Source organism: Prunus avium, chromosome 4 (genome assembly GCF_965620075.1).
Source record: "Prunus avium chromosome 4, drPruAviu1.hap1.1, whole genome shotgun sequence".
NCBI classification, from domain to species: Eukaryota; Viridiplantae; Streptophyta; class Magnoliopsida; order Rosales; family Rosaceae; genus Prunus; species Prunus avium.
This window is the reverse complement of record NC_142287.1, coordinates 26,700,103-26,723,111: the sequence shown is the minus strand read 5'-3', so window position 1 is coordinate 26,723,111 and position 23,009 is coordinate 26,700,103. Positions and strand designations below refer to the sequence as shown.

The following is a 23,009-nucleotide window of genomic DNA, read 5'->3' as shown; positions in this document are numbered from 1 at the left end:
TACCACGCAACCTTTTATGTTAGTAATGCTTCAAATCAAATGGTATCTGCAATTTGAATGATGAAAACATGTTGAATTTGCATAAAAATTGGGCAATAGCATATGCTTAAATGTTTGAATTGTTGGACAACATTGCACATGGCAAGAATACTTTAATGGTTGGCCTGCTAGCACGAGCCCAAAAACAGGAATGCAAGGGAGGAAATATCCATTATTAGGCTTCCTTCTAATCTTCTTGTTTAGAGATTCATGTTACCACTTCTTTGTTGGTCTGCAAGATGGATGGTGGTGTTGCGCCTATATGTTTGTATGCCATATGTCTTTCTCCGTTTGTCCGCCTCTCCACATGTGAGGGGGAATAAAACGTAGAACTTGATATACATTGTTGGCTCATTCCTTGATAGTTGACGGACAGCTTGAACTTTTGGAGCTAATGGTTGTCTAATGAGAGTAACCCCATTTTCTTCCCAAGAAGTTAGTAAGAGCAACCAGATTCTTATACATTTTGCTTTACATAGAAGTTGAATACAAGTTTCCGTTGTCCGTTGCACCCCATAATTGTGTACACGATCTGTATACGATGAATTTTCGTTTCATTCTAACAATGTCTTCAGAATGTTGCGTATTTGATTGTAATACTAGCTATTTTGTGACTTGTGAGCAACAGATTTCCATGCCCGTTCAAACAAACGTTCCATCTAGTGTTTTTCAGGAGGGCAGATATGAAATGAATAATAAATAATAAAAAAACTAGTGTCCACCAATGTATTTAATTTATTATATAAAAATATACATGTACAATAACAGATTTTGCATATAGAAATTTGTATGATTATCTTTCTCCTTTTCACCATTGTTTGTTGTTGCGAGTGCCTCTCTTGGCTTCCTTGAGGATGAGTTCCAAGAGCCTCTCATACATTGCAATAGCAGATTCAAGCATATCAATGGCTCTGTTTCTATCATTTGCAGCCACTTTCAACACATCTTCCATTTCTAATATTTTCTTTATTGGCATATTCATAAGTTCTTTGCCAGAAGACCCAAAGTGGCAATTTCCAGATCCGTAAGCACCATTGCTCATTCCAAAACCATTCGCTTTGCTACAATTTATGCCTGTAGCTGCCACCAGATCACTAATGCTCCCCATCTCATTTCCAAGAGCCATGATCACCTGACCCGTATCAACTTCCCAAACCCAAACACTCCCGTCTTCCGAAGCCGATATCAAATTCCTTCCCCCATTCACCATCACCACAGATACAACCGCCCCACCATGCTTTGGAGTCCACGCGATCAATTCACTGCCTTGGGTCACAAGTTGCCTGCTTCCAACTTTCAGTGATCCCTTGTGTACTGAACCATCTGATCCTGCAACATAGAACTCGGGCTCTGTTGGGTTCAATGCAACCCATGAAATAGTGCATGGAAACACAATGGTACGCAGGAGCGTTCCACGCAAGAGACTCCAGAATTTACATGTGCAATCCAATGAGCAGGAGATAATCTGGGAGTTGCATAATCCCATACCAGAAACAATGGCAGTCACTGAATCAGAATGAGCAGCAAACCTATGCAATATCAATTCTTCCACATTGTCATATTCTGAGGCCCCTACAAGCTGAAAGATAGGGACAACAACAATGGTCCCATCATCGCTGCCTGAAATCAGAAGTGACTCATCATCACTGATTGCAAGGCAAGACACAGGCTTGCTATGTGCAGGCAATGGTTTGAGCACATCCCCTGATGGGATTGAAATTCCATGCACACTGCCTGATAGGCCACCGGCAAAGAGATACAACCCGTCAGACGTGGCGGTGAGCGGTGCAACGGGCTCTGGGACAGGGAGGTTATGGAAGGCAGTTGAAGACCACCAATTGTAAAGGTGGACTGAACCAGAAGCAGTGGTTGGTGATATGTGTGAGGCAGCAATATAACTCTTCCCAACAATTGCAAGGCCTCGGCATGGTGACCGGCTGCCTGTGAATTGTGCTAGGGCGGCGCCTGAGGAAGAATCATAGGCAATAATGGGGCCGTCAGGAGAGCTGGTGAGGACAATTTCATGTGGAGAAGAAGACATGTTTTTGAGGTGGGCTAAGAGACAATGTAGAAGAGCATGGTATGCAAGGGCAAAGGGGTTTATGAGAGGTGGCAAAACGAGGAGGGCATGTTTGAAAGAGAGGAATTCCTGGTTGTTTTTGGGGCGTTCAAAACAAGGTGCTCATCATCACATTTTGGCTGCTTCTGTTTTGTTAAGAGTAAAATGGATGGTATGGTTTATATGGGACTGTGGCTGTGAGGTGATTGGTCAAGTAGAACTGAATCACATTCACTAATTGGACACAAGAAATGGAGGTGGTTGATGAACCAATGTTTCTAGGGCAACTGATATTGTTATATTATAACTGAATCATTAATTTTTAACATCCTCCTGAGGTGGTAATTAATTAGTTTTCAGTTGCAGAAATCCACCCAATTGGACCATCTCATTCAATTCAAAATGACTTGACCCCTGGATTGGAATGGAAGGCCTCCTATAGAAGACAGTATGAAATAGAGAAAATGGGTAAATAAAGAGTAGAGTTTAATTACGATAGTACCCTTTAATTTCCAAATTAATTGTGAAAATTATTTCATATAAAAGGGCATAATTGGGCCTTGATACATGAACTTGCAGCAAATATAGGACAATATCATACAGTTCAGTCCTGTAATGCATGGTACACAAACATAATCCAGATAATTCAAAAAGAAAAGATGTTCTTCATGGAACATAGCAAAATAATCCCCTTTGTCACTACTTAAAATTAATTTCCATGGTATATACATTTTTTTTTTTACCATTTTGATGACAATAGTTCAACAAAACATTTTCGGAATAACTTTGAATGAGCGGATCGCAATCTCTTCATCGTTATACATATATTGAGTAATTAAATGTAGCTTCTTCAGTTGTCAACCAGAAATTGGAGGGCAAAAATATTGAACTTCAGACGTGCAAAGGAATGATGTTTCCATAAGAGGAGCTGAAATTGTAATCTGGCTCCCATGTAGAGTGCAATGGTCTAGTTTCAGTCACCAGTGTAAAACATATGCATCATGTTTGATTTTGTTTTCATAGCTGGTTGGCACTTAGGAGGAGAAGCATCTCAACCTTTGTGAATTTACATACGCAAGTTCTGGAGTAAAACCTGCTGCATGAAGACTGCTAAAATGCTGCCCATGGATATGTTTATGACATTCACAGCATCATTGTTGAGCTGTAAAACAGAGCATAGACGGCATGTAAGAAGCACATAGAGCTAAAACACAGAACAAACCAGCAAGAAAAATTTATATTACGTAGCAGATCCAGAACATTGCAGTCAGGTATGTCTACAGATATAGGGAAATATGTTGAAAGAAGCTGCAGCTTTTGGGTTGAAGAAGAAGATCATGGTCCACCACGGATCATTCTCTAATTCATCATGAGAGAAAATCATACAAATCTATTTTTCTTTATGAACACATGTAACCCCAAGGCCCTCCATACTTCTTAAGGGGAATTAAGCGCCATTACCAAAGACCTTCGAGAAAGAAAATTATAAACACATGTAACCCCCAAAGCCCTCCGTGCTCCTAAATTTATACATTCCGTTTATCAACCCAACCTCAATGGGATAAACAAGCACATGCTTCCCAAATTCAACATTGATTCACCGAAACATGAATTTGGCTGGCCATTGGCACTCCTTAATATTCTTAAGAGCAAACTTCCACGCCCATGACCCAATCATACCAAACTGACTGGGTGAACAGAATAAATAAATAAAGGAGAAAAAAAGTTACATAAAAAGAATCAAATTATTGAAATGGTTGCCTACCCATCGAAATCCTTCCTTGTCTTGAAGAGCAGCACCTATAATGCTCTCACCAAAATTAGCTATTTGGGAAGCTATTACGCATATAATTGCTTCAGGGGCAGTTATCTGTTTGACCAAAAGTACAACAAACGTTATAAAATATAAATAAATAAATAAAAAGACAAAAAGATAAAACATACAAAAATTGAATGATTATACAGGAAACAGCACCTCACCCATGAGACAACCAACAAATGCAAGAAGAATAGCGGCCAAAAGTCCGGCAAAAGTTCCCTCGACACTTACAGCCCCCTCTGTTCCCCTTGGAACTACCTTCAATGTTGTAACTAAGTACCTGGTCAAGCAGCACAATTTAGGCAATTGAAATTTTGTATTGAGCTGGGGTGATAGCAATAAATAAATTTATGAGACCAAAGAAAATATTGCTTATCTAAGAAAAAATAAGGTTTAAAACATTCCACCGATTCTCAACTGGGTATCATAATGTAACATGAAATCTAACAACATTTACATGAAGAGCCCAACTAAAACCAAACACAGAAACTTACGTTGTTTTGCCATAGGCCTTTCCTATCTCACTTGAGACAGTATCACTCAACTTAGTACAGAAGCTGGCAACAAACCCAAGTTGCCAAAGCCGAGAATATCCGATTCCTCCTGCTCCAAATATTGCGAGAAATGCACAAATACAACCAGCAGCACTGGATCCAATAACACTGCCTGGGCCTCTCCGTCCTTTCCTCTTCTCAGCTACCCCCTCAGCCTCCTTTTGTGCCATTCTCACCTTTGTGACTGCCGTGCCCTGATAAGATTTTGATCAAACCCCATTATGAAATATCAGTAGCAGAAATGAATTGGAAGTTAGTGCCATTGAAGAAAGAAAAAGGATTCCTTAACAGTTAGTCTTCAATCAAGCCAATTTGCCTACCAATCAGCTTCTCAAAAAAGTGTGCCAACACATAAAAATTGGGAAGAGGGGAACTAGCTAATAGCAACAAAACATATTACTTTGACCTAAATGAGAATTAGACATTACACATTTTTAGCATGAATGGTTACTGCAGTGGCAAGAATGGTCACCAGTTCAGTAGAAGAGGGTATAGTCCACCAAAGCAGCAAAAGGATTACACATACTAAGAATTATTTGAAGTTTTATTTAGCTGTAATTTAATAATTCAATGAGCCACATAGCATGAAATTATTAAATTTACAAAGTTACAGATTTCATGAAAATCCCCGTTGAACTATGTAAAGTTATCAATTGCCAGTAGGAAAGCTCAGCACCTGAAATTTTGCAGCCCTCACTCAAATTCAGAAAACCAAAAATGAGGGGAAAAAAAGAACAGACTTTAAAGCACAACTGTTTAAATAAAGAAGAAAACTTAATACCCATTATGAATAAGTTCTACGAAATTAACAGACTGACCAATTTATACCCAGAAAAAAAGTAGAAAAGATAAAGACCCATATTGAATTAATCTCCACAAAACACTCACAGACATAAAAGAAAGAGATTTTTCACTCACAATGACGAAGTATGTGGCCACCAAGAGAAACCCAGAAGACCCAAAAGCGCGCCAAGTGAGAGTACCAAGCAAGAAAGCAGCTGCAATGCCAGAGACTGAGAGCCCAGAGACCAAAATCGGAGAACCCAATAGAAAGATCAAGAGGTTGCTTAGGATGGCGGACTGCCACGTGGGAGGTGATGATTGGATCAGGCTCATTGCCTCTGATACTGCACTCTGCACACTGGCTGCTTGAGGCTTCATCATGATCTCTTTGATGGGTTTCCTGTGGCAAGGGCTTGGAATTAGGAAATTTCTGGGGAGAATAGAGGAGGAGGAGCGGTGGGATTTTAATAAGGAAGGAGCTGGAGGGGGTTTGATGTGTAATAGGAGATGAGTTGACAATGCCATTTTTTGTGTGTGGGTTTTTGGATTTTGAATGTGGGTTGAGTGTTGAAGAAGAATTTTATTTTGATTCTAGCGCAGTCCATACGAAGTGTCAACTTTTTTGTTGGCCAAATTAGGAAGGGGAATGGGTATTCTTCTCACACACACACAAATAATGTGTTACGAGACTTGAGATCATTAGTCTTTAAGTTAAGGTTATGAAGTGTGAATTTTGATATTTCTATTTGGATCTCAACCCAAAATCACATAAATTAATAACATCACGTGATAGTATAGAGCTTCATCATATTTCTCTTTTGTGGTGGGTAGCTACATCTACTAAGGAAGTGATTCTCTGAGGAAAAACAACTCCCAAACCAGCCTTAAATTAATAACAAAATGATTTTTCGACGTTAGAAAGAGAAGTACACCAATAATTATGGGTGCTATTAAACGAATCCTAAAATTAACTGAGTACACCATACTACCAAACTATGCTTGTTGAGTTGTCTTCATCATGACACTATTTTCTATATGCAACAAGTTCCATTCCATTCCCTTCTTTCTTTGAGCTCTGAAATGATTCGAAATTTATTTTCTTTAAATAAGCCTCAAGTTCTTTGATTCTCTTCAAATATGGTGTTGTGTGATAGAGTGTATTAGGGTGTACCATGAGTATTTTTGATAATTAAATAGGGTGTACTTAATTAATTTTATATTTTAATTTAAATATTATGGTGTACCTAGATCATAGAGTGTACTAAATTAATTTTAGGGTTTGTTTAACAACACCCATAATTATTTTAAAAAGAGTTTTTTCTTCAATAAAAAGTCAGCTTTCTTATTTTCACTAAGCTCAACTTAAACACTATGACAATAGCGAGGGTAAATTCCAAATGTTATGTTTTTATTGTTTGTCAGAGAAAAAAAATGAAAATGTGAAAAAACGAGGGAAGCGGTGCGTTTTGATCTCTGTACATCTGCAAGTAGACCATCTTATCCTCTTTATCAACAAAGACTTGAAAAACCCAACCCAGAAAGAGTGAGAGACTGAGACACAAAATGACTATACTCTCGCTCTCAGCTTCATCTTCTTCCTTTATGCTCTCATCGTCCTCCACTTGTTCTTCTTCAACAAAACCCCCATTTTCTTCCTCCTCAAAGAATGTCATTAAAACCCCATTTGTTGGGCTCTCCGTGGCCCCACCACAAAAGCTTTGGCTTCCCACAACGACCAACCTGAGTTTTGACAATGGAAGCAACCCAAGACGGAGCTTCGAGGTCTTCAGCACAAAGGAAATCGCTCGCGTCCCCCTAGATCAACGCTGGATGTTCGAGGACGACGAAGTCGACGGCCCTGTATGTACTCCTCACACACACTCTCTCCATACATATCTTGGGCTGTTCTTGTTTTTTGATAAAATGTGGCAAATTTACGTACTTTTTTACTTTTATTTTGAAATTTTTTGAGTTAGAACTGTGGACCCAGAAAGCAAAACAGTGAAAGAAATAAATTTGAATGTTGTGTGTGCTCAAGAGTTGTGTTTTGTGCTTGAATCCTATGTAATCACCAGCTTTTGTGAGTTTTTTTAGCTTTGAACAGTTCTCCAATGTGAAAAATTGTAACAAATGAGTAGTCTTATAGAACACTAGGTGGATTTCTATGCATGAAACTTCTGTCGAGTACATGTTTTGGGTCTGTTTATGAATATGAATATGTATTACATTACATGCATCTTTATGAAATGTTTCTTAATACGGTCTACAAATTGTTGATGTCTAGATGTACTTAGGTCCTGACTCGGTTAACTACTCAGTTGGTTTTCTCTGAAGTTGTACATTGTTTTTCTATTTCCCCCTCTTTCTTCAGGACATTTGGAATAATACATGGTATCCAAAAGCTGCAGACCATGTGAATACTGAAAAGCCGTGGTATATTGTGGATGCCACGGACAAGATTCTTGGAAGAATGGCATCCACAATTGCGATTTACATCCGCGGGAAGAATTTGGCAACCTACACCCCCAGTGTGGACATGGGGGCATTTGTCATTGTGGTATGTAGAATACTTATGCAAAAGCATTCTCTTCATTATCATTGCTCTAGATGCAGACTAAATCTTGATCTTCCTTTGATGTATATGGTAGTGGTTGAGGAGTAGTTCTTAAGGTTTCTTGGATAGTGTGAAATTAGAGTCTTGATCACTGTTTAGTCCTGAATTTAGATTAATGAAAATATTGAACATATGATGCTGATGGGTGAATTCTCTTATGGTGCGATGTCTTTCGCTCTTTTAATCTGCAAGTTTAGCTCTGAAAATTAGAATTGTCTTCATCACTTTGTAAGGCATTTAGGCTTGGGAGTGTGTGTTGGAGGTGCTGCATGGGTGTCTTGAATAGTAGAATGCATAGACTCTGAAAATCCTTGGTATTTATTTTATGCTTCTAGTTAGATGCCAAGTGAGATTATTATATGGGATATCTTAGAAATAGCTTGGATTAGTGAAATAATTTTGAGATAAATGGTTACAAAAAAAATCCCCAAACTGAGTTGCTATCAATCTTTTCCTTTCTACTTGTATCATTGCCATCATGTGAACTATTGGTGCCTCTAGCACCATGTTTTACTCTTTATATCTTGTTATTTTCTTAATTATTTTCAAGATTATTTCTACATGAGGTAAAGGTTTTTTTTATTGTCAGATGAAAGAAAAAGAAGGTAAAAGTTTCATTTAATTCTTAGCACGCCATGTAATCCAATCATGAGTTCATAACATCATTGAAGCAAAAATAATGAACTGATGGATTTGTGGTAGTTGTCTGTTCAACCAAAAGTAAATAAAAAGGGAAAAATATTTTTTTATATATATATGAACTTGTATGAGATTAAAAGTCAAATTTAATAACTTTTACTGCAATAACTATTCTATGATAACCATTCATACCACGTGATGATAAAAATGATAAAGAACTCAACTGCAGATGAGATCTAGCGGATTTATTTTTAAAACTGCTAATGGTATGGGTTTTTATAGAAGACAAGGAGGGGGAAGAGAGAGCTTTCTAGTGAGAACTGCCTTTATTTTAAAAAAAAATTTCTCTCTGTTTTTTGTTATTTCTTGGGATAGATTGGCAGATGGTTTATTTCTTCTGGCTGATGTGTTATTTAGATTCTGGTTATTGTAGGTTGTATCTTGTGTGGATGGCTGGTCCACTCTCATCGTACTTCACTCTTTCTTTCAATATATCCATTCTGTTTCCTATAAGAGCCTTTAATGATTTTGATGGACCAGTTACTGTATTGGCTTTTGAGTGGACTCCACATATCCCTTCATGTTTTCCTACCATTTGTGGTTTATGTTATCTAATTTTTGTATATTTTGCCTGACATCCCCTTGGCATTCTTTAAAAATTTTCACACATGCACACACACAAATCACAAAGAAGGTAACCAGGATTGTACAAAGAAGAATAGGACGGACTCTTGGAGTTAGGCCAGTCTTATTGAAATCATAATAAATGTAAGAAGTATAGTCTATAGACTCTGAATGTATTCTGAAGCAATCTTGAAAATTTGTTGTTTTGTAGAGTTAGCTGAAAATCATTTATTTTATTTGGTTTATTAAATTTGGGTAGGTCCCAAAATGCGTTTGGTCAAACTGTGGTTTTCTAGTAGATCATCTTAATGTTTTCAAGTAGGTTATTGTTGTTCTCTCTGGTTGTCAAGGTTCTGGCGTTTGCTTTAACTTTTCTTGTTTGCATGTTTTTTCTTCTTTTGGCACGCAAATGCTTCTACGCTCAGGTGGATGACTGTGTTGTGATTTCAAACTTTTAGGTAAATGCAGAGAAGATTGCAGTTTCTGGCAAGAAAAGAACCCAAAAGCTCTACAGGAGGCATTCTGGACGACCAGGTGGGATGACAGTGGAAACATTTGACCAGCTACAGCAGAGAATTCCAGAGAGAATTATCGAACATGCTGTTCGGGGTATGCTTCCAAAAGGGAGGGTGAGTTCCTACACAGACAAATAAAATTAGGTCTTTCATTTTACATTATATATGATTGACTGCTAAACAAAGGGTTGAAATAGATGTAACTTACAACTCCTGGACTCATTCATAATGTTGATAAACTAAGACTACACTTGAAGCTATCTGCATGGATAAGTGTGCTTGGCTTTTCCTTCATAGTTTTCTTACGTTTTCTATTAGTATGGTACATGACTAGTCTTGAGTTGCGCTGGGGGAGAGTTTTTAACCAGTTACAATTTCGATTTTCAATTACAAGTATACTGTTTAGAAAACTAGCTATTGCTGTGTCTTTGCAACTCTACAGCTCTGCATCTCTTTCCTTTTTAAACAAATTCTCTTGTGCAGCTTGGCAGAGCACTTTTCAACCACCTAAAGGTTTACAAGGGCCCAGATCATCCACATGAGGCTCAGAAGCCAGTGGAGCTGCCTATAAGGGATAAAAGAATACAGATACAGAAGTAAATTCCAAGCTGCACTCTGCAAGTACATCAGGAGCGTCTGGTATTGTAATCTAGTTGGAAGCACTTGTAGGTTTCATTTGCTTTTATGTAATTGTATCCAAAAATGCGATTAATGTCACAACATTTTTCAGAGTTATTAATTTTGGATTTTTTTTTTCAAACCTCTTTATATATTTTCTTGGTGGAAGGATGGGAATGTAATGGTGGCTAGATTGCATCCATATGTAGTTACAAGTCATGGGTATAGATCCTGGCAATCAATATACCAAGCAAGACACACCACCCCACATAGGTTTAAAGGACTAAACAAAACTGATGGCTGGATTACATCCACACCCATCCAGGCCTTGTTGCAGAGGTAAGACCGTAGCACGCAATGATCTAGCGGCCAGCGGGTTGCAAAACTTAAAATGACTTTGCTTGTGTGCTATCTAAGGAGGACTTCAAAAAATTGGAAGCTCATGAATAGGGTACATAGGTTCAATTTCAACGTAAACACCATTTTCCTGCATATCTTAGACTCTAACCTTCTATAGAACAGCGCTTAGAAGAACAGCGGATAGCGAAACGCCGCAAGTAAACGCTGCTATAGTATCCACTGCAACCGAGAGCTAGGAGTTCTTTGACAACGGGGCCATGGTGGATTTACACCATGAATTTATAAATTAAACACTTATGTATTTGTCAGATAGTAATCCGACCCTCCCAAGATTTTCAAGAAAACTTGCTGATGAACATGTCGTCAAGTACAGCAACCCAATAACAACTGTGGGCGAGTTGAAGGCCACCATTGAAAGTGAACTGCAAATTCCTTGTAAGCTGCAGAAAAAACTCATATGAATTTGGGATAAATGAGATATAAATAAAAGTAAGATGCTAACAACAGTCGTGTGTAACGCAATGTCAACTATTAATTTATGTGAACCTCAAAATAAATACAAGGAAGATAGATCATTGATGCCAATACGAGAATTGCCTTTAATTTCTTTTAAATTCATCCAATTTTCTGGCAGTAGTAATGGGAAATTTGTATGTTTAAGCAAAATAGAAATTAACCATTTAAAATGCTTAAAATGTAAGTACATAAATTAAAAACAAAATAAAGGAAGCCCTTAATTTATCATGAAACATATAAAAGGGTCTTCTCTATATCTAAACAATTATATAACTAGCCCAAGAAATAGCGGTTTGAAAAATAAACCCATATTCAAATTGAAACTCCAATTGGCAAGACAGCAAATCATAGCAAAACTTTGACGATAGATGTGGGTCACCATACAAATTCCAATCTGACTGCTCAACCCCAAGCAAACAGAAATTAAACCATCAACAAGATGCAAATGTGATTTTTATCATATTATATTTAGTTTACTCCAATATTTCACACAAATCAAGCATTATAAGTTGTATGTTATTCTAACACATCAATTAAAACCGTCGTTGCAAGTCGTACTTTATTGTTATGGATCATGAAAATTGGTGCTTTTAAAAGCATGTTTTGGATGATCACACTTTTTGTTACATAAGTTGTTCATATTTTTAGTGTTTCGGGATTACAACGTTTAATTGCTGTGATTTTTTTAAAGAGTTTTTTCATTATTGGTACATGCATAAGTCAATTCCACGAGAAAAAGATTAAGGTAGGAAAAAAAAAACTTAATAGCAGCTTATTTTATCTTTTAAACTCAATTTGCTTCATTAAAACCCTAAATATCAACTCCGCTCCGTGTCTCACTTTGCTTATTTTCGTCAACTTTTCTTAACGTTTATGTGAAAAATAAATAAAACATACGATTACACTCATATATGTCTACAATTTAGCTGGTAAATTAGTTTGCAGTCAAACAATTTTATAAAACAAGGTGAATCAAAATTTAGTAAATGGTGATTTTTACCAAGTTAAATTTATCTACTCGTAAATTCACTCGTTTAATTCTATTTTTCTTATTAATCGTATATTGTGAACTACGAGTGGGGCGTTTCTTCTAGAAGCAATTGTTGTCACAACAATAAGCCTGAAACTGAGTGACACGGAGTTGCTTCCATCCGAAAGGGCAATATGTTTCCGTATCCTAGTGGGAAACCTAATGGCAAAAGGGGGAGGCGGAATTCTATAAAATATTGGTTGGTCCGCACTCATTCTATTCACTCTTATTCGTCGCTCTCTTTTGCTCTCAATACTAATATCGTTGTGTGAAAGATGATGATCGCCAACACCAAGCCTGCATTCGGTGGTTATGGCTATGGCTATGGCTATGGCTATGGAGGCTGTCAAGAATTAATAACAACAACAAGACATGATAAATTGGGTAGAAAAAGGAAGTTGAATAACCCTGATCGACTTCAAGAATTAGGGCAGAATCGGAGGAAGATTCATAATGAGAAGATGACGCTGGTTTGTGGGTCGTGCTATCTGCCCAAAGACAACCCAAACAAGCCTCTCGGCGAAGACGCCCATTTCATGTGCCAAGACTCCCAGATCATCGGCGTGGCTGACGGCGTCGGCGGTTGGGCCAAGATAGGCGTCGACGCGGGCGAGTACGCCAGGGGACTCATGAACAACGCCAAAAAAATGGCAGCCGCCAATACTGCAGCCACAGTCGATCCAAGAAACGTGTTGAGCCAAGCCTACGCCAACAACGCCGGACTACAAGGCTCGTCGACGGCTTGCATCCTTAGCCTGGACAAAGAGCGTGGGGCCCTGCACGCCGTGAATGTCGGGGACAGCGGGTTTATGGTGTTCAGGGACAGTAAGTGTTGGTACAAGTCTCCGCCTCAGCAGCGCATGTTTAATTGTCCGTACCAACTGGGGAACCACGTGGGCGGCGACCGTCCTGAGGCGGCTCTGGAGTTTGTGGTGGAGGCAATAGTCCCGGGGGACATCATAGTGCTCGGGACAGACGGGTTGCTGGACAACATATTTGCGAGTGAGATTGAGGATGTTCTTGTGGCGTATAGAGGAAGCGGTCGGGATTGCGAGGAGTTGGCTTCCGCCATAGCAAACCTGGCGCTGTTTAACTCGTTGGACAAGTACAGCGTTAGCCCTTTTCAGATGGAGGCTGAGAAGGCTGGACTGAAGCACGCGGGAGGCAAGATCGACGACATCACTGTTGTTGTGGCCCAAATTGTGGCTTCTAGTACCTCCTTCATTACACCAGCTAGCTTAGGTTTCGGTTTTGAACAAGCAAATACAAAAAGAAAAAGAGAAGACTAGCTTAGGTTTAGAAATCGAGGTTGTACTTTCCACGTCATTACAATTAATACAATTCTTTATTATTTTTTTAATTCATAAATGTACATTATAATTAATGAGCTGATGAATTAAATGTTGCATCCAATAACAACAAATTAATAACCTTTATCTTATGAAAAAAAAAAAAATCTTTCAGTAATGTTCGTGTATACCCTTTATTTATTAACATTTTATACATTACAAACATTATAACATAAAAATTATTTAAGCAGGCTGTAACTAGATCGTGACTATGTACATATCATTGTCTGACCGTGACTATGTTCATATTATTATAATTGCTAGTGTGTGTGAGAAACATAACTTCCCCTTAATTTAGAATATTTTTTGTACTCAAAACAGAATAAAATCCGATTGAAAAGCATTTGTAAGGCGGTTGTGATGAAGACTTCAAGGTGACACGACACAACCATCCGAACACCTATATTAATGTACAATCCTATGCACATTGAACAAGAGATTTCCGGTTCATGTTTTAACAACTGAACTAGATCTAGGGATTTGGTAAAATTATTCTTTAAAAATAGAGATAGGGTTTTGAGATTTCAATGAAAAACTTTATTTTATTAAACACAAAATAGAGCTTGCGGCTGGTAGTCTAGAACTTTCCACATGGATGAACTCTTTCGAATGGCAATTTAGTGATTCCTCTTTCTTTCAAGGTCAAGTAAAATGCACAAAACGCCAGTTTTAAAAAGTGGACCGCATTGATTTACACTGTAACTGCGCATGGACCTTTTTATCTGCGTGGGCTGCGAGTTGTTTCCTTGTAAATCTAGGGCAATATGGGAATTTTAAGGACCCGAAATGAAATGGGCCTCTTTTATGAAATGAGTTTTGAATCATTTTCTGAATAAAAAAAAAGAAAAGAAAACTAAACCTGTTTTTTTTTGGGTCGAAAACTAAACCTGTTGGGACAAGGAGATAATAAGCAAATCTATAAATACTTCTTCTTCCCTACCCATTCCATTCACTCTCTCTTGCGTTAATTACTCGCTCTCTCTCTTGCTTTTGCTCCCGCTACTCTCTCGCTGTGTTGTGTGTGTTGTTAAATATGATGATCGCCGCCAACAAGTTGCCTGCTCTTGGTTTGGGGCCGCAGATTGATAATTGCTACGGTTCCTGTGGCTATGGCTGTGGCCTTGCCCCTGATCAAAAGAGAAAGTTGGAAAACCCTATTGATGAAGTTCAAGAATTACAAGATACATATAAGAGGAGGAAAATTCAGAATGAGAAGATGAAGTTGGTTTGTGGGTCCTCCTATTGCCCCAAAGACAACCCCGAAAAGCCCCTCGGCGAAGACGCGCACTTCATATCCCACTTCGCTCAGACTATCGGCGTGGCTGACGGCGTCGGCGGCTGGGCCAGGAAAGGCATCGACGCCGGCGAGTACGCAAGGGGAATCATGAACCACGCCAAAGAAACGGCTACGCATATGGCCGCCGTCGGAGCCACCCCCGTGGATGCAAGAAAGGTGCTGAACGAAGCTTACGCTTACAACGCCGACGTACAAGGCTCGTCGACGGCTTGCATCCTCAGCTTCGACAAAGAACGTGGGTCCCTCCACGCCGTGAATGTCGGGGACAGCGGGTTCATGTTGTTCAGGGAGGCCATGTGTGTGTACATATCTCCAACTCAGCAGAGGAGGTTCAACTGTCCCTATCAGTTGGGGAACCACGTCCACAGCGATCGTCCCGAGGCGGCGGAGGAGTTTGAGGTGGAGGATATAATGCCTGGGGACATTATCGTACTCGGGACAGATGGGTTTCTGGACAACATGTTTGCGAGTGAGATTGAAGAGGTTCTGGTGGAGTTTAATAAAGTACGCGGTGTTCGGGAATGTGACTGTCAGGAGTTGGCTACAACCATAGCCACCTTGGCTCTGTTTAACTCCGAGGACGAGGACAACGTTACCCCTTTTCAAATGGCTGCTGAGAAGGCCGGAGTGGAGCACGTCGGAGGCAAGATCGACGACATCACTGTTGTCGTCGCCATTGTTGTAGCTTCTAGTACCTAGGTTTTGAACCCACACCCCAAAAAAAAAAAAAAAAAAAAAAAAGATTATGTGCTGGCCTGGTAGTTTGGGTCAAATAAAAAACACGTTGTTTGAAATTGAGATTGTACCACTTTCACTTTATTACAATTAATGAAAATTCTTTATTTTTCTCATGAATTTAATGTTGCATCCACTACTTTCATTTTCATTTTCATTTTCATTTGTAACTAGATTAATTTATGCAACACAAAGTAAATTAAATCACCATGATTTCCTTTTTGGAGGTACATTCATAATTTCCTTACCATGATGTTCTTAATTAATAAAACACGTGGCCAGTAAGTTTTGTTAACCGTTTTAGTGGAAAGTGAATTAATTTGTCTTTGTAAGAAGCAAATATTTGTTTTCCAGATTAAATTGGATGTAACATAATGAGTTTGACAACATTGTTGTATTTTCACAGAATAGACAACATTAGCTAACGGTCCTAAACACAGGGACCAAATTGGAGAAATTGAAAACACAAAGACCATTTTTGCATTTAAGCCAAATTATTATTAACCTTTTGACATTCATAAGAAGAATTTTAAGAAAGTAGTCTCATCTGCAACAAAAGCAAATAATTAATCACCAATTATTCACTCTTAAATTAATTATTATGGTTAATTGATTGTAACTTATATGTGTGGTATGAAAATGTATTCTGATTGGAACGTTGTAACTTATATCCGCATTTCACTTAATCTTTGTCGTTGTAGTAATCTAACGATTTATAATATAACAGTCAACTACCATAAATTTAATTTAGTTTTAACAGTCTAAAATTCCAATTTTACCTTTTGAATAAACTTAAGAAGAAAAGAAAAGGAACCAAACCCACCCTGTTCTAGCACCGCCATCATCGTAAACACTCCACTGATCAACAAACTTTGATGTGTACTTAGACTACCTTTGCCATGTTTGCTATGGTTGTCTCATGGGTCACACAAACTGATTTTAATTACATCTCATGATCAAATGAAGATTCTAGCCACTTCAAGCTTGAGAGATCAACACTCTGGAGAACTTCAAGAAGAGAGTGAAGTTGTGGTGGGTTTGGGAAAACTGGCTTATGGAGTATCATTGGATTATCATTTGGCTTTGGTGGGGGGACTTTGTTTGATCTCATTAATCTATGAGGTGGCTTTTGATTTAAGTTTTTCATTTATTAAAATCTAGCGTATACTTTAGCTTCAACCCTCTTATTTGGGGTTTTGATTTCTTCATGAATTCGCTAATTAATCTCAATTGAGTCTTACGAACTTTTTATTGTCAAAATTCTTTCTCGATTTTGATTACTTTATGAATTGGGAGTCAGTTGGGTTATTTTATGTGTTTATGGGTATGTCAATTAGGTTGTTTTATAGAGAAATAAAAGAGGATAGGGAGAAAAGGTAGAGCTGGGAAGGGAGGTGGGTGGTCGATGGGGGAAATTTTTTTTTTGGTCGAAATCATATCTCATTTCATTAAAACGCCAAATAGGCAAGTGTACAAAGCACAAACCAATGACACAATAGAATCGTAACAGAACTACGAAAGAACATCTAAACTCAAACCAAGTCTAGAACAAATTTCGCTCACCCAACACAATAACAAAAAAATTCAAAATAAAACAACACACATAGTCCAGTGCCCAACCCCAAATACAGTTAGAGCCCAAAAATAAGCATACAGCTCAGTTCACACCAAAAACTAGAATTTTGGCAAATCCCAGCCTAAGCACACAAAAGTCGCCGCCATTGACAAGAGAACAGGGAGCTACAAGTGCTGGGTTTGGTTTTTTTTTATTTTATTTTTAAAATTAATAAAAAAAAATTTACTAGAAGGGCAAAATTGCACTTTAAGCTGTTAAAATAATATGATGGATCTCATAAAATAAAACTAAATTCATAGTAGGTCGTTAGATTATTACGACGATTAAAATTAAGCGAAATGCTAGTAAATATGTAGATAAATGCAAAGGCTCGGAATCCCCAATACCAATACCCATCGTTATCATTTTCATTTCATGTGAATACTAAAAAGACTAAATCTTGATCTTTCTTCCTTTTATGTATATGAAAGTGGCCGACTAAATCTTGATCTTATTCTGAAGCAATTACAATTTAAGGCTCTAATTGACCATGGCTGACACAACTATCCTAACACCTCTATTACTATACAATTGGGAGCCTATGCATTGAACAAGAGATTTTGGTCCATGTTATAACCACTGGACTAGATCTTTTGCCACACAATCAACAATGTTTCTTCATGTATTTTCCTTAAAGTTCTGGACATGTCATTATTAAACAGTGACCACAATAACATCAAAGAACTAAAGGGGATTTGGTAAAATTATCCTTTAAAAATAGAAATAAGATTTAGATTCATAGGGTTTTGAGATTTCAATGAAAAACTTTACTTTATTAAACACAAAATACAGCTTGTTGCTAGTAGTCGAGAACTTTCCACGTGGATGAACTCTTGCGAATGGCAATTTAGTGATTTCTCTTTCTTTCAAGGTCAAGTAAAATGCGCAAAACGTACTTTTAAAAAGTGGACCGGATTGATTTACACCGTACCGCATGGAACTTTTTATCTGCGTGGGCTACGAGTTGTTTCCTTGTAAATCTAGGGCAATATGGGAATTTGAAGGACCCGAAATGAAATGGGCCTCTTTTCTCAAATGAATAAAAAAATAAAAAATAAAACTAAACCTGATGGGACAAGGAGAAATGAAAATCTATAAATACTCTTTCTTCCCTACCCATTCCATTCACTCTCTCTCGCGTTAAATTACTCACTCTCTCTCTCTCTTGCTTTTGCTCTTGCTACTCTCTCGTTGTGTTGTGTGTGTTGTTAAAGATGATTATCGCAGCGAACAAGCCGCCTACGTTTGGTTTGGGGACGCCGATCGATGATTGCTACGGCTCCTGTGGATATGGCTATGGCTGTGGCCCTGTCCCTGATCAAAAGAGAAAGTTGAATAACCCTATTGATCAAGTTCAAGAATTAAAAGAAACAAACAAGAGGAGGAAAATTCAGAATCAGAAGATGAAGTTGGTTTGTGGGTCCTGCTATTGCCCCAAAGACAACCCCGAGAAGCCCCTCGGCGAAGACGCCCACTTCATATCCCACTTCGCTCAGACGATCGGCGTGGCTGATGGCGTCGGCGGCTGGGCCAGGAAAGGCATCGACGCCGGCGAGTACGCAAGGGGGATCATGAACCACGCCAAAGAAACGGCTACGCATATGGCCGCCGTCGGAGCCACCCCCGTGGATGCAAGAAAGGTGCTGAACGAAGCTTACGAGAACAACGCCGACGTACAAGGCTCGTCGACGGCTTGCATCCTCAGCTTCGACAAAGAACGTGGGTCCCTCCACGCCGTGAATGTCGGGGACAGCGGGTTCTTGTTGTTCAGGGAGTCCATGTGTGTGTACATATCTCCAACTCAGCAGCGGAGGTTCAACTGTCCCTATCAGTTGGGGAACCACGTCCGCGGCGATCGTCCCGACGCGGCGGAGGAGTTTGAGGTGGAGGATATGATGCCTGGGGACATTATCGTACTTGGGACAGATGGGTTGCTGGACAACATGTTTGTGAGTGAGATTGAGGAGGTTTTGGTGGCGTTTAATAAAGTAAGCGGTGGTCGGGATAGTGATTGTCAGGATTTGGCTTCAACCATAGCCGCCGTGGCTTTGTTTAACTCCGAGGACGAGGACAACGTTACCCCTTTTCAAATGGCTGCTGAGAAGGCCGGAGTGGAGCACGTCGGAGGCAAGATCGATGACATCACTGTTGTCGTCGCCACTGTTGTAGCTTCTAGTACCTAGGTTTTGAACCCACACGTTTTTGAAATTGAGATTGTACGACTTCCACTTTATTACAATTAATGAAAATTCTTTATTTTTCTCATGAATTAAATGTTGCATCCATTACTTTCATTTTCATTTTCATTTATATAACTAGATTAATTTATGCAAGACAAAGTAAATTAAATCACCATGATTTCCTTTTTGGAGGTACATTCATAATTTCCTTACCATGATGTTCTTAATTAATAAAACACGTGGCCAGTAAGTTTTGTTAACCGTTTTAGTGGAAAGTTAATTAATTTGTCTTTTTTAGAAGCAAATATTTGTTTTTAAGATTAAATTGGATGTAGCATAATGAGTTTGACAACATTGTTGTGTTTTCACATAATATACAACATTAGCTAACGGTCCTAAATAGTGGGACCGAATTGGCTAAATTGAAAACACATGGACCATTTTTGCATTTAAGCCAAATTATTATTAACCTTTCGACATTCATATGAAGAATTTTAAGAAGAAAAAAAGAATAAAAAAAAACGAGGGTGGCTAGAGCAAAGCTGCATATAGAAGTTCATTCCAAGCATCAGGAGCACCAGGAAGGCACCAATGGCTACAGTCTACAAATTTGGGACCTTGGCCGGCATAAATGGAGGGGTGGCCATCTTTTCTCAGCTGGGTGAGCAAAGTAATGTCCAATAAGTACACAGGCTTTTCTATGGTGCTCAAGACACTTTTTGCAATAGCTTCTCCTGGATGGCTTGGGCCTGGATAAGTTGGCCCTAGAACTGGTTGGGTTTCCCCTAGGCACCCTTTTGCTTTTGGGTCCTTCCATTCCTTGCCACTAAAACAATTGATTTGATGCCCACAAAAAGGGCATATGTTAAGATTTAAGTGAATAGAATGTGCAAATTTTATGAACAATTTGATTGAGACGGGGAGTTGAACTTACTCAAGATGAACTGCAGCAACTCCTTGGAAAAAGACTTTGGTCTTTGAAAAATCAATGTTGGAATCAACCCATTTAGCCCAAGTTGTTAATGCAATCTTGTAGGCCTCCATGTGATCCATTTCTTTCACTAACTTGTCCCCTACTTGAAAGTAGTCCCACCTGCAACAAAATCAAAGAATTAATCACCAATTATTCAATCTTAAATTAATTATTATGATTAATTGATTGTAACTTATATATATTTGGCACGGAAATGTACTCTGACAAGATAGTCTGGTACGTGGTCTTGCCAGACTGTCGAATTTAAATTATAGACAAGATTTTCTGAATTCGCAACTCAAATTGACAGTCTAACAATATAACATGCCAGACTGTTATTAGAAATAAGACGTTATTGTATATGGTATGCAAATTAAATACTACTCATACTTACGTTTGAGAACGCCCAGTGTGAGTCCACCAGTGAAATGTGTTGAAGATCAATGTGTCTACTCCTTTCCATTGGTTGCCAGTGGAGATGGAGTTCAGTTTTAGGACTTTGCCTATTTTCTCATAAGCCAAGTCCACTAAGAACCCATTTTTCAGAAACATAATTGACACTTGATATTCCTATATCAAACACAAAAATAAAGCCAAACATCACCTAACCAGAATTGAATTGGATTCGAATAAATTCATGAAAAATAAAAACATAAAAGCTGGGTTTCAAAATGGATTGAGAGGGCCTAGCCAAACATCACCTCAAGGTAAAATGTGGAGAGCAGCCCTTTCTGGGTTAAGTTGTATTTAGAGTTTGGGACCGCAACATGTAACATGCATGTCAGTGACTGCCACATATTATTGCTTAGTGAGTCCCCCACAAACATGATCTTTTTGCCTCTGTTTCTCTCCAAGAAATCCTGACCATTGAATCTGTACCAATTTCACAAGAACTGATAGGATGTAACCAAAATTGATTGAACAAAAATAAAAGGAAAATATCCGCCTCATTCTCCTAAAAGTCGGAAATCCTCGTTTCTCCCGATCATGACTGTGTTTTTAAAGAATTATTTTTGCATATGTATAAAAATGTTATTTGCGGTAGTAACGAGGAATACAGTGTCCAAAAATAATAGTATATTAGCCAACAAGGGAAAGATGTTTAGTACCTTGGAAGGTCACAACCAGTGGGTTTCCATCTATATTTGAGGTACTGTTTATCAGGTCTGCCATTGTTGAGGCAATTGAAACCAATGAAGGGACAGCTTGATGCATTGTAAAGAGGGTACAAACTGTCAACAACCCAACTCCCTTGAAAAAAATCACAACCAGTTGAAGATGGATTCAGGCCAGATTTTCCTGCAGCATAAAAAAATGGATCTCCCTGCACTTGTTTGGGTGCCAATGGCAAAACCAAAGAGACAACCAGAACAAGAAGCTGAAACCACAATGCCATTTCAGATTCTGTCAAGGCTGAAATTAATTTTCAGACAAACTGAAAGGTTCTTTATAAATAAATTGTAAGGATTTTTTTTGGGTGGCCGCCCTTTGCCATTTGTTAATTTCCGTTTTTATTTCCCCTGCTTTTCTGTCTTCTCCGTAGGAATAATTTCCCTTTTATTGGAAATCATTTTAGACGCTGCAAGTTTTGTCATTGTCACTTCAAAATCTAATATAAATTCTGTACATGGGAAACGTACAGATGTTGCCAATAATGTGGTCATCATTTATCACATACAGTTTATTTGTTTACCATAATTCATCTATATATATAAAGCAAAAGGCAGAGAATGGTGAAACATTCAAAATACCAGAAAATGCCCTTGATTAATGCAAACATTAAGAATTGAAATTATTAATTAAATGAGGATAATATGGTAAATTCACACTTTTTCATATTTAAAAAAATTTAAATTAAAAGTAAAATAAGATAATGGATCCTATTTTTATGGAACACAACTACCCATTATCTTTTTTAATTCTAAAATAAATTTTAAATTTTTAAAAAAAAGCCTCTCGCAAGCGCGGAAGCGCGTGCTGAGAATATGATTGAGGAAAAGAAAAATAGTTAACGAGGAGGATTGCCCGGATATTAATTATCAATGTGCTAGATTTCCAGGTAATGCTAGATTAGAGTGATTAAAAAAAAATCCCAACATTTAAAAAAAAAAAATCCAAATCGATGTGGTGGATTTTCACACTTTTTTATATTTAAAAAAAAATTAAAAAAGAAAAAAGAAAAATCAGATAATGGATTCTATTTTTATGGAACACAACTACCCATTATCTTTTTTTAATTCTAAAATAAATTTAAATTTTAAAAAAAAAGCCTCTCGCAGACGAGGAAGCGCATGTGGAGAGACTAGTTGATATTATTTCAAAGCTTATATATTTCTTAGGGCTGGGCATTCAGACCGGTAACTCGGTCAAATCGCCCAAACCAAACTAATGGTTTGAGTTGGTTTGGTTTTTTTTCAAATTTTTTTGATCATCAATTTGAACTTAAACTAAACCGAAATATATGGTTTGGTGTATGGTTTGCAATATCCAAAATCACAGTTTAACCAAACCAAACCAATGGTATTAAATAAATAATATATATATATATATATATATATAATACATAATACATAGGTTAAAGAAGTAAAAATAATAATAAAAAGCTAGCTTTTGTTGTTGGGCATGCCAACACACATGCCTAATTGAATTTTTTTTAAAACCCCTAACACACGCATGCATCTTGTCTTCTC

At 38.0% G+C, this 23,009-nt stretch overlaps 7 protein-coding genes across 8 annotated transcripts; 4 read left to right on the top strand and 3 right to left on the bottom strand.

Annotated features, from left to right (window-relative positions):
- Positions 1-763: 763 nt before the first annotated feature.
- Positions 764-2,608, bottom strand: LOC110753164 (protein ROOT INITIATION DEFECTIVE 3-like). The gene has a single exon (XM_021953987.2). The coding sequence runs from the start codon at positions 2,078-2,080 to the stop codon at positions 848-850; it is 1,233 nt and encodes a 410-aa protein (XP_021809679.1). The 5' UTR covers positions 2,081-2,608; the 3' UTR covers positions 764-847.
- Positions 2,609-2,743: 135 nt separating this feature from the next.
- Positions 2,744-5,909, bottom strand: LOC110753167 (integral membrane protein (Protein of unknown function DUF92, transmembrane)). 2 transcript variants are annotated; one of them, XR_002526111.2, is made up of 5 exons: positions 5,390-5,909; positions 4,412-4,665; positions 4,079-4,197; positions 3,864-3,968; positions 2,744-3,260 (listed from the first exon to the last, which is right to left on the bottom strand). XR_002526111.2 is itself a non-coding variant. In XM_021953990.2 (5 exons), the coding sequence occupies exons 1-5, from the start codon at positions 5,777-5,779 to the stop codon at positions 3,165-3,167; spliced, it is 969 nt and encodes a 322-aa protein (XP_021809682.1). In that variant the 5' UTR covers positions 5,780-5,909; the 3' UTR covers positions 2,744-3,164. The 2 variants fall into 2 exon arrangements, 1 of the variants encoding a protein (XP_021809682.1); XM_021953990.2 differs by having other exon boundaries at positions 4,074-4,197.
- Positions 5,910-6,761: 852 nt separating this feature from the next.
- EMB1473 (Ribosomal protein L13 family protein) lies at positions 6,762-10,402 on the top strand. Its single transcript, XM_088251343.1, has 4 exons — positions 6,762-7,114; positions 7,626-7,811; positions 9,590-9,760; positions 10,130-10,402. Exons 1-4 carry the CDS (start codon positions 6,818-6,820, stop codon positions 10,244-10,246), a joined length of 771 nt encoding a protein of 256 aa, XP_088107469.1. The 5' UTR covers positions 6,762-6,817; the 3' UTR covers positions 10,247-10,402.
- A 2,043-nt stretch (positions 10,403-12,445) lies between these two features.
- On the top strand, positions 12,446-13,484 carry LOC110753156 (putative protein phosphatase 2C 55). Its single transcript, XM_021953979.2, has one exon. It carries the CDS (start codon positions 12,446-12,448, stop codon positions 13,457-13,459), a length of 1,014 nt encoding a protein of 337 aa, XP_021809671.2. The 3' UTR covers positions 13,460-13,484.
- Positions 13,485-14,552: 1,068 nt separating this feature from the next.
- Positions 14,553-15,522, top strand: LOC110753155 (putative protein phosphatase 2C 55). The gene has a single exon (XM_021953978.2). It carries the CDS (start codon positions 14,553-14,555, stop codon positions 15,513-15,515), a length of 963 nt encoding a protein of 320 aa, XP_021809670.2. The 3' UTR covers positions 15,516-15,522.
- A 2,789-nt stretch (positions 15,523-18,311) lies between these two features.
- On the top strand, positions 18,312-19,383 carry LOC110753154 (putative protein phosphatase 2C 55). Its single transcript, XM_088252790.1, has one exon. The coding sequence runs from the start codon at positions 18,381-18,383 to the stop codon at positions 19,347-19,349; it is 969 nt and encodes a 322-aa protein (XP_088108916.1). The 5' UTR covers positions 18,312-18,380; the 3' UTR covers positions 19,350-19,383.
- Positions 19,384-19,877: 494 nt separating this feature from the next.
- On the bottom strand, positions 19,878-21,751 carry LOC110746942 (protein trichome birefringence-like 42). Its single transcript, XM_088252234.1, has 5 exons — positions 21,429-21,751; positions 21,021-21,192; positions 20,714-20,889; positions 20,281-20,439; positions 19,878-20,172 (listed from the first exon to the last, which is right to left on the bottom strand). Exons 1-5 carry the CDS (start codon positions 21,713-21,715, stop codon positions 19,878-19,880), a joined length of 1,089 nt encoding a protein of 362 aa, XP_088108360.1. The 5' UTR covers positions 21,716-21,751.
- Positions 21,752-23,009: the final 1,258 nt, after the last annotated feature.

Bases quoted from the DNA above. Each gene is read 5' to 3' on its own strand.
- LOC110753164 (XM_021953987.2), bottom strand. From the start codon at position 2,080: ATGTCTTCTTCTCCACATGAAATTGTCCTCACCAGCTCTCCTGACGGC.
- LOC110753167 (XM_021953990.2), bottom strand. From the start codon at position 5,779: ATGGCATTGTCAACTCATCTCCTATTACACATCAAACCCCCTCCAGCT. The intron at 4,666-5,389 runs GTGAGTGAAAAA...AAATCTTATCAG, and splicing joins TGGCCACATACTTCGTCATT to GGCACGGCAGTCACAAAGGT. The intron at 3,969-4,073 runs GTGCTGTTTCCT...TTGGTCAAACAG, and splicing joins TTGGTTGTCTCATGGGTGAG to ATAACTGCCCCTGAAGCAAT.
- EMB1473 (XM_088251343.1), top strand. From the start codon at position 6,818: ATGACTATACTCTCGCTCTCAGCTTCATCTTCTTCCTTTATGCTCTCA. The intron at 7,812-9,589 runs GTATGTAGAATA...TCAAACTTTTAG, and splicing joins TGGGGGCATTTGTCATTGTG to GTAAATGCAGAGAAGATTGC. The intron at 9,761-10,129 runs GTGAGTTCCTAC...TCTCTTGTGCAG, and splicing joins GTATGCTTCCAAAAGGGAGG to CTTGGCAGAGCACTTTTCAA.
- LOC110753156 (XM_021953979.2), top strand. From the start codon at position 12,446: ATGATGATCGCCAACACCAAGCCTGCATTCGGTGGTTATGGCTATGGC.
- LOC110753155 (XM_021953978.2), top strand. From the start codon at position 14,553: ATGATGATCGCCGCCAACAAGTTGCCTGCTCTTGGTTTGGGGCCGCAG.
- LOC110753154 (XM_088252790.1), top strand. From the start codon at position 18,381: ATGATTATCGCAGCGAACAAGCCGCCTACGTTTGGTTTGGGGACGCCG.
- LOC110746942 (XM_088252234.1), bottom strand. From the start codon at position 21,715: ATGGCATTGTGGTTTCAGCTTCTTGTTCTGGTTGTCTCTTTGGTTTTG. The intron at 21,193-21,428 runs GTACTAAACATC...AAATTGGTACAG, and splicing joins ACTGGTTGTGACCTTCCAAG to ATTCAATGGTCAGGATTTCT. The intron at 20,440-20,713 runs GTAAGTATGAGT...ATTTTGTTGCAG, and splicing joins CACACTGGGCGTTCTCAAAC to GTGGGACTACTTTCAAGTAG.